Genomic DNA, 10,016 nt, shown 5'->3' with positions numbered 1-10,016 from the left:
TCCATAAAGGGGTGGTAAAGGATATAAGATGCAAATATGGGATGGTGAGGTCCTCCACCCACTGCCCACTTTGGTTCTCCCATATGAAGATAAGAAACCCATTCGGAGAGGACAGACCCTTGACAAGGTTGTCTCTTCTATCTCTTCATATCATAATCATAGATTAAATTAACACTAAACAGAGTGCAGCACAGACTCCTGTCATTTGCACCAAACTGGCAAGGGAGGCTCAAGTTCCATGCAATGAACGGGCTTTTCGCCGAAGTTCCATGAAGACTGGACAAGAGGCAAGACCTGCTCTGACAGCAGAGGGGGCCACATCCAATTCTGGAATGCCTGCACCTATGGATATAACCCATGAATACCCTGACCTACTCTGTAAAGCTTGCAACCAAGAGTTTAGGTGTGGTGTAAAGCTCATTAAGAGGTGACTGGGATTTCTTTATTGCCGATAACACTGTCCTTAACGGAAAAAAGCTCTCTGCTTCCACCCTGAACTTCAAGTGGAAAATCAAACCTTCAGGTTTTGTGCTAAGGTGACATGGAGCCCAGGGGCATTCTCCCCCACAGCCTGCTATGGTTCCCTAATGGGAGCTGCTTCTGTAGGCCTTTAATTTCACACCATGTTAGCCTCTAGAGCAGTGGGGAATGAAGTGGTTTCTCCAGAGTTTGCTTTTATTCTGGCAATGGCATCAGAAAAGGGCATGAATGAGTTCCATGCCCTGTCAGTTGATGAAGTATACATCTGCAGGAATGTGGAGGAAACGGGGACGATACTTAACCTATTATTCTTTCCAAATATATTTTCTTCTGCCCACTTTAATCAGCTAGATGAGCTGAAATTCTATATTTTCTCTTAACTACAGGATCAGGAAACACCCCTGTGACAGCCTTTCATTGTGCTATCGCTCCCCTGAAAGAGGTTCTGTCTAGACTTTCCAGGTGGATCATTAGAGTGAGTGAGGAGGCATACAGGTGCAGAGGATTGTCCTAGCCTCTTAATACCCCTGAGTGCCGACTGGACTACATCGTGCACCATACAGAGTTAATTGCGCTTCTTCCTATTTAGTAGTGGTTCTGTCATGCATGAAATCATGGAGAGGCATAGGTGCTTTGATATTGATATCTGTGTTTTGTACTGAACCTGAAAGACGATAACAAAGGCAAGGCGGGCTGCCAGAATGGCCCAGAACTCCTTGGAGAGTTCATAAGGTGTGCTGGACCAAGGAGGCTCTCTGTAGTCCTTATATCTAGAAACAGAAACATAACAGGGGAAAATGTAACAGTAAACTTATTTAGAAACATATTTAAAAGGGTGTTATTTGACAATTCATTTCACTTTACAATTTGAAAGATGTCTATATTTTCACCTGCTCCCCCAATGCTCTAGCCTGACGTTGTCAGACTCACAATTCTAGTCAGAATGTGAGTCTGAGACCGCTCCATTGGGCTGTGATTATGGGGCATGTTTCAACTGACCAGGAAATAAAATTCCTCTTCGCTCAATTGGATAGACCTACAACCAATCAGAGCAACGTATTATGTGACGTATGTTAAGCAACGCATTGTGAGTTATTTACTAACGCCGGGTTCACACCGGACGCTGAAGCGATGCCGAAGCGATGCCGAAGCGACACCTCAGCGCAGCGCCAAGCCTTAAATAACAGCTGGCTCCCATCCACTCCCATGTTAAAACTTTGTGCTGGTCACACCGGAGGCTGAAAGGCCGCGCTGCGCCAAGGCTGCCTCGCACCGTGCAGCGATCTTTTTGGCGTCGAGTCTATTTTTTAAGATTGACGCGAGTGTATCGCACCAGGAAACACACTGAAAAAGGATTTTAAACGATATTGATGACATATTTTATATGATCAAAATGATCAAATATGCATCCCATACTTTGAATTCCCCTTCTGTTGTCCTGGAGTTTTAATTTGACCAATGACATTATTAAATGTCCCCTTCTGCCTATCCACTACAGCCACACAAGCAGTGATACAGATAAAAAGAGAGAGAGAGGGGGCTACGTATTCTCCACATAGGCTTGAGTGGAGAATACGTAATTTACCCCAGACACCCGACATTTAATGGAGCAAACAGCGAAGTTCTTCAACATGGATGACATTAAATTAATAATTGAAGTGGAGAAGTACACTTGTATGATCCTCGGAACATGTTGTATAAAGACAACACCAAGAAAGACAAATGTTGGGACGCTGTTGCTTAATGTTGGAGCAACAAGTAAGTATATGCTTTTAATCTACTGGATCAACGGGTGATATTATTAGCGCTGCCCGGCGGTTCAGCGTCGCTTCAGTGTCCGGTGTGAACAGCCAAGCGCCGGCGCGATAGGGATTAGCGCGGTGCTTTGGCGTCGCCTCCACGTTCTCTGTTCCTCTTTCAAAATGAATGCGCTGTCGATGTCTTCTAAAGCAGACTCAATGGCAGCATCTACACATCTCAGCTCTCCAGCGGCAGGCATGTTTGTTGAAAACGAATTCAACCCAAGGGCACTTTGATGACGTGGTTGATTACGTTACCGTTGATCATCTGTCCATCATCGTATAAAGCCCGCCCTGACAATCTGATTGGCCCGGTCGGGCATAATTTCTCCTCAACGGAGCGACTCCAGACCGAACTTCCCGACCTCAAATGTTGTGGGCGGGGCTAAGTTCGTCTGGCATCCAGGCTACCAATGCTCCCTTTTAAATTTCAATTTGGGATAATCAACAACCAATGCAAATAAGAGATATTGACACCGTAAGAAAGAACAATTACCATTGTTAAATGTATAAAATATTGAACCATACATGAGCTGTTATCCAAAAATCAAGAGCATGTACCTTTAAAGTGAAAGCTTACCTGCATAGTTCTACATTATGCCCCAGGTGCATTGGTTGCCCTGGTTCTGTGCCTGGCTGGAAGTCACTGACATTGAAGTAAGACAGAGTGTGATTGACGAAGCCATGCATGGTGCCATCAGGGCTGTACATGTACTGATAGACCAGGCGAGGGATGAAGTCAGAGGTGAAGGAGATGACAAAGGCCTGAGGGAGATAAAACATTTTTAGAATCTTCTGTCTTCCTTTCCATTGGATTGATTGATTAATCTTGATGCAATCTAATAAACTATGACTTTTCCTGGATTTCTTGATTTCCATGACAAAAGAATACTGTAATTGTTCACCTATGTAAAAGTCTAAGGGTGGTCAAACTATGACATCTGTGGCTTGACACCATATGATAAGTAATTAAAACTATATTAAATGCAGTTCTAAATATGTTATTATTGCTTGCTCTAAACCAGAGTTGAGAGTCTTCCACAATCAATAGTCTGATCAAGCCAGTTTTTCCCCCTGAATAATATTGCCATTAGAAAGGCTATATTGATGAGTAAAACACATCATTTTACTGAAGATTCACATCCACCGTGCAAAGCAGGTTACCTAAAGTATAACTCCATCAATCCATTATCTTTCAGATCCAATCCCTGTGGGTGGATTATACCCTGGACAGGTCACCAGTGTTGAGTAGGGCCAGTATGCAGACCAATAGGTATTCACACCAATTAACCTAACCCCAACTGACATATCTTTTGGCTGTGGGAGGAGGCCAGCATAACCCGAGAAAACACATTCAAACACAGTGAGAACATGCAAACTCGAAAAAGACTTAAGTGACCGAGCCAACCACTGTGCCACCCTTACCAACTACTAGCTTTATATAGGGCCTTTTAAGATTCCCAAGCCTGCTTTACAGAGTAAGGAATTAAAGGGATAGTTCACTGAAAATTAGAATGCACATATCATCTACTCGCCACTATGTTGCTGGAGGGGTGGGTGAAGTGTTCGAGTGCATCTTCATTTTTCAGTGAACTATCCCTTTAAGGTCCACTTTTGTTTACATGTGGCTCCCGGTAAGAAAGGTCTGACACAGCTGTGACATAGCACTGTTAGTCGAGCCCTTTGGGATTTTAGGTCTATCGTGATTGTAAAAATATAGACTTACATTAACAATGACTGCTACCTTGCTTAGGCCTCTCAAAAGGTTGTACCAGATACCTGCAGAAAGACAGAACTGTCAATAAAGTAAGAACAGAGGAAACAGCCATTTCAACATACAACTGTTGTATAAGGTCAGTACATCGCAGCCTGAAAGGTGGTAAGACCACTTTGCTGTGTTAAAGGAGTGTTACAAATAAGTTGTTAGGAATGTTGTGAATGCTAACAATTATATTATTTAATGATATATTATTTTTGATGTATATACTATCTGATTCTGATCCTGATTACTGCACACTAGGACCACAGGTTCTGAGACTGATTTCCATCTATGTCAAAACATCAATAGACTTTTTGAAAACCATAGTGTACATTTTAACTTGAAATGTGTAATCCTTTAACTCTTTTGGTTTCTTGTTTGGTAATGAAACTGCATGACTGGTGCATTTCAGGAATCTCTGAGATAGGATCAAGGCCTTAATGACCAAAGTGACAATTGTTCAAAAACATTTTCAATTTAATTAATGCATATTTTCTTCAGGTCAACTTTAAAATGCTTTTGACATAAAACGAGAACTGTTTAACTGATATCTTTGGGAAAGTTATCTTTTCACAGCCAGTGGGGAAAGCAGGAACATATCCTTTAAAGCATCTTTATGTTGGTAAAAGTTTGAGCATAAGGCATGTTTTTTCTGATATAGTGGAATTTGTGTTTAGAGCCAAAACAAAGTGAGGTAAAGATGACTTTGACCATTAGTTTCCACCTAATGAAGGCATTCTAGCTGAAAGCATCTAGTATTAGGATTTAACATAGAAAACCAGGAATAACTTGTATGATCTGCTTCTTTTATTGTAGTTGGGCAGTGAACACCTACCAATGTCTTTGGCTTTAGCTGCAATTGGCCTGCGCAGCTGCATAACAAATTTCTTGGCATCCAGGCGAATCTCAATGATGTTATTCAGAAGAGCGAAGAGTGGAGCCAGAGGGAAAGAGGCCACGAAAAGAGTAACCATTCCAAACTGGATTACTGCAGAAACAGACAATAGGAAAAATCTGCTCAAGTTCCTGCATGAATGCATCAGGGAAGACACAATTTAGTAATTGAATACAAAAAGACTCATGTTCTCCTAGGTTCCTGAGCTAACCCATGATTTCATGTCAATACAGGTCATTACACTTACAGTAATTGGGAACAACTCATGCAGACTTAAATAGCAGAGACAGGTGATATTTTGCAATTAATAAACCAGTACATGGTGTGATAACTGTACCTATATTTCAATATCTATTAGACCAAAATGAAGCCAGGGTCTAATCCTAGAACTGCACTAAACAATATGTTTACTTCTAAACAGCTCAAATATACACAACAAGATGCAATCTACATTTTACCTTTAATCTTTTAATTTTCATTTGCCTTCAGTTATTAGTGTGCTGCCAAAAAGCTGCTAAACTGCACCATTGCCTCAATACACAATAACTTTACCCACAGTGTGTCACGGTTTTGGTATTTTCTATGTTTAGGTTATCCCTCTGTTTGAAGTGTTTTTTGTTTATTTAGTAAATCTCTGTTGTGTATGTTTGAGTTGTTTCATGTTTTCACACTCTGTGTTTTCTGTTTACTGTTTTATTTTGTAGGCCCTGCTCCTCGTGTGTGTTCTTCACTTCCTTTCTAAGTTTGTCTGCCCCAACTGTAGGCTCCGACGAGAGGTTACAAGTATTTGCTCATCATTCCTGTGTAATCATATGGGGGAGTGATTAAGTTGGAGCCTAAACACTAAAACTGTTCTACGGCTGCAATAAATGTTTGAATGTGAGTTGTCTGACTGAAATGTAATAGATATATTGTAGAGAGTAATTTTGGATTTGTTATCTCATCAAATGCATACCCCCAAAACGAAGATGTCTCATCAAGATGTTTTTTTAATCTTAATTGCTTCCATAACAAAACAATGATGACCACACTGATGTGCAACATAAATGCCATGTAGCTAAGCGGTGCTTGGTTTTTCACAGTTATTTTTGAATTCTTTCATCTCAGGTGTTTGAGCATTGATATATAATGTGCTTGTGTCCTTCTAATGATTTTTCAAATGTACCTTCTAAGGATTCAGCACACATCTACCATGAGTGTCTTTATCATGGAGTGGGAAAATCCAATCCACTCTATCCCATCACCCTCCAGTGGATATGTCACAATGAGTGACACCCTTCAAATAACTACAGTACGTAGACTTAGATTTTTCAGTGTGATCACCTACGTCACGTCCAATTTAGATTCTGCTGTGCTTGAAAGCATAATTAGATACTGAATGGCAGCATGGTTTCGTCACCCTCACAGTCCAGCAAATGTCAATAATTGAGAATATGGTAAAACCAGCTTTGATGATGATGGGCAGAAAGAACTATCCTTCCCTTCAGAACCATCCACAAAAGTTCTGTGGTCAGACTAGCACACAGGATCCTTAATGACTGTCACACATTCTGTTCCCCAAACTCGACCTGTTACAATCAGGCAGACATTACAGAGCCTTTAAGTGTAAGACCAAATGCCTCAAACTCTTGTTCATACCAACATCCATTTTACTACTGTACAAGGAGACGGGTTGATTCAGTCATGCATCTAATAAACGTAGGGGAAATGTAACATTTTACCACAACAATATTTTACCACAATATGATCATGTTTATTTCCCCCTTGATTGATTATTATAACCCTAACCCTAACCTTGATCATGCTGTATCCTGTACAACTGAATGACCCTTGGTACAACTGAATGACCCTTGGATTGCTTTAACTAGGCATTGTTGTTTTAATGTGGTCAGAAGATCCGAACCTTTGACTTAGTAACAACCCCAAACAGAGTGGGAGGGGTGAGCCAAATGTATAAAGACAAAGAACTGTTTCCCATCGGGGTGCATATTACAAACTAACCTTTGTTGTATTCACTATGCTCTGAGCATTAAAGTGCGACAATACTGTAAGAGATTTGTGTCTAGTTCCTTGTTGGTAGAGTTAGATTGTAAAAATTGGCAGAGACATAACCCTCTCACTTGACTAGCACATCTCACACTTCGGTTTTTAAGTTTTAATGCCAGTTTCTGCTTCTCATCTGGCAATATGCGTTTAGTATTTAATCATTTTAAGTGTCTTAGGACAAGTATATTCAATTCACTTTTGTTCTGCATTTTTGTTTTGGGTCTCGCGTGAAATGACATGTGTACTATTTTTAATTGCCCATTAGGACAATACAAGTACATTTGATTCAGTGTTAATTTCGTTGACGAAAACTATAACGAAAAATATTTGTTAACAAACTTTTTTCCATGACTAAGACGAGACGAAGACGTAACGAAAACGGATCTTTGAAAATAAAAACTATGACTAAATCTATTTTAACTTTCGTTGACGAGACGAGTAGAGAAGACTATGTTGGTGGTTGACTAAGTCACAATAATTTTTAAAACATCATCGTATCAGGCCATCATGAAGTATCAGGAGCGGGCGAGTGAAGCCTGAAACATGCTTCCGCGACTGCGTCTGCGTCTTTTCACGCCGCTGTGGCGCAAGACTCGTTGTCATTCATATTTCCCCAACCGTTGCACGTCTTACAAAGCAATTCCGCGCCAGAACACTAGGCGGAGTAATGCTTTTTGTCGAAGATGACCAGAGAGACGCCTTCTTTGTGGGTGTGGCAATCGTTGTTGACTGTTTATTTACCTTCTACCAGTCGTGTTCTCCATTACAAACACACGGTGAACCATGGCAGAGAGTGTATTCACGATTCCAACCGAACAACAATTGATTGAGATGGAGCTGCTGGACATTGAAGAGCAACTTCTTATAATTAGTCATCAGGAAAAGCGACTGGAGAGGAGACGGAGGCGTAGGTGGTCTGTACGGCCATTAAATCAACCGAGGCCGAGGACGGGTGAATATGCATCCCTTGTCCGACCTATGAGGGATATGGACGAAGACAGGAGTTCTTCGCGGTTGTCCATTCTTCTTTTTAAAGTCTTCCGTTGTTTCTGCCTGTAGTATGGGGCATGAAACCGGAAATGCAGCTCCAGAAGGGATGTAGAGCAGACCAATCACAGCCTTGCGGGCTGAGTGAGCTTGCGGAGCTTTGCCGTAAATTTTAGAAAAATGGGGCGACGCCCGTAAGCAAGTAAGAAGGGATACATAAGCACGTAAAGGACCCGGAAGGGCTCTTGCGCTTACGGGCCCGTGAAAACGCAGAAGCATGTTTCAGGCTTGAGTCTGTGTGTTTGTGTGTGTGTATGTGTGTGTCTCTGCTCTCCCAGATAGCGTACCGGTCCGTAGCTCCGCCCCCCCGCCCCGCGCACTCGCTCAGAGAGACACAGTGAAAGCAGAGCTCGTTCACGTAGAGCAGCCGCTCTGTGACTCACTGCTTCTTAACTATGGAAACAGTGAAAACACAGAGTGTCTCTGGTCTCAGCTGATCAGAGATCAGCGCAGCAGCTTCTTGATCAGAGCAGAAGCTGCAGTTGGTTTCTACCGCGCTGCAGTTTCTGTGTTCGCCTCCAGTCTGACCTGCTCTCCCTTTTTGTTTTCACATTTAAAACTAAATATATATTTTTAAGCTATTAGGCTGCAGCTTTATGTTTTTATAGAAAAGGAGTTTAATGTGGCTGTTAAATGTGACTAAAACTAGACTAAAATGTAATTAGTTTTTGTCGACTAAAACTAAACTAAAACTAAGAAGGATAAAAATGACTAAATGTGACTAAAACTAATTAGCTTTTTCGTCAAAAGACTAAGACTAAATCAAAAATAGCTGCCAAAATTAACACTGATTTGATTTTAAATTATATATCCCCATTTGACCCATTAATTTAAAGACATTTATTTGTTATTTATTCAAATTCGTCTCTACCGTATACTGTTCAGAACAACAGCATATTGCAAAAGGAAACACACTGAAAAATAATTTTAAACGATATTGATGACATATTATTTATGATATAAATTATCAATATGCATCCTATACTTTGAATTCCCCTTCTGTTGTCCTGGAGTTTTAATTTTACCAATGACATTATTAAATGTCCCCCTATGCCCATCCACTACAGCCTGACAAGCAGTGATACAGATAAAAAGAGAGAGAGGGGGGCTACGTATTCTCCACATAGGCTTTAGTGGAGAATACGTAATTTACCCTCGACACCCGACGTTGAACGGAGCAAACAGCAGAGAAGTTCTTCAACATGGATGACATTAAATTAATAATTGAAGTGGAGAAGTACAGTGAGTTGTCTTTATACAACATGTTCCGAGGATCATACAACACTAAAGAAGACAAATGTTGGGACGCTGTTTCTTAATGTTGGAGCAACAACTAAGTATATGCTTTTATACCACTGGATCAACGGGTTATATTATTAGCGCCGCCCGGCGTTTCAGCTTAATTTCAGCGTCCGGTTAGAGCAGCCAAGCACCGGCGCGATAGGGATTAGAGCGGTGCGGCGCTTTGGCGTCGCCTCCGCGTTCTCTGTTCCTCTTTCAAAATGAATGCGCTGTCGATGTCCTCTAAAACAGACTCAATGGCAGAATCTAAACATCTCAGCTCTCCAGCGGAAGGCATGTTTGTTGAAAACAAATTCAACCCAAGCGCACTTTGATGACGTGGTTTATTACGTTACTGTTGATCATCTGTCCATCATCGTATAAAGCCCGCCCTGACAATCTGATTGGTCCGAACAGTTTCTGTTCGGGCACAATTTCTCCCCAACGGAGCGACTCCAGACCGAACTTCCCAACCTCAAATGTTGTGGGCGGGGCTAAGTTTGTCTGGCATCCTGTTCACACCGGACGCTGAAGCAACGCTGAACCGCCGGGCAGCGCTAATAATATCACCCGTTGATCCAGTAGTATTAATGCATATACTTACTTGTTGCTCCAACATTAAGCAACAGCGTCCCAACATTTGTCTTTTTTGGTGTTGGATTTATACAACATGTTCCGAGGATCATAAAACTCACTGTACTTCTCCACT

At 41.4% G+C, this 10,016-nt stretch overlaps 1 protein-coding gene across 2 annotated transcripts in view; it reads right to left on the bottom strand.

Annotated features, from left to right (window-relative positions):
- The window catches only part of ano1a (anoctamin 1, calcium activated chloride channel a), a 56,953-nt gene that overhangs the window by 4,731 nt on the left and 42,206 nt on the right, over nt 1–10,016 (bottom strand). For both annotated transcript variants that reach the window (XM_062391054.1, XM_062391047.1), the window contains exons 21-24: nt 4,874–5,026; nt 4,006–4,058; nt 2,860–3,044; nt 1,145–1,250 (exon numbers count right to left, since the gene is read on the bottom strand). In XM_062391054.1, the coding sequence (XP_062247038.1) occupies nt 1,145–1,250; nt 2,860–3,044; nt 4,006–4,058; nt 4,874–5,026 (497 nt within the window). The remainder of the gene's footprint in view (nt 1–1,144; nt 1,251–2,859; nt 3,045–4,005; nt 4,059–4,873; nt 5,027–10,016) is intronic.

This window comes from Platichthys flesus, chromosome 1, assembly GCF_949316205.1.
Source record: "Platichthys flesus chromosome 1, fPlaFle2.1, whole genome shotgun sequence".
NCBI lineage: Eukaryota > Metazoa > Chordata > Actinopteri > Pleuronectiformes > Pleuronectidae > Platichthys > Platichthys flesus.
Note: the sequence above shows the minus strand (reverse complement) of the source record. Positions and strands in the feature narration are given on the sequence as shown.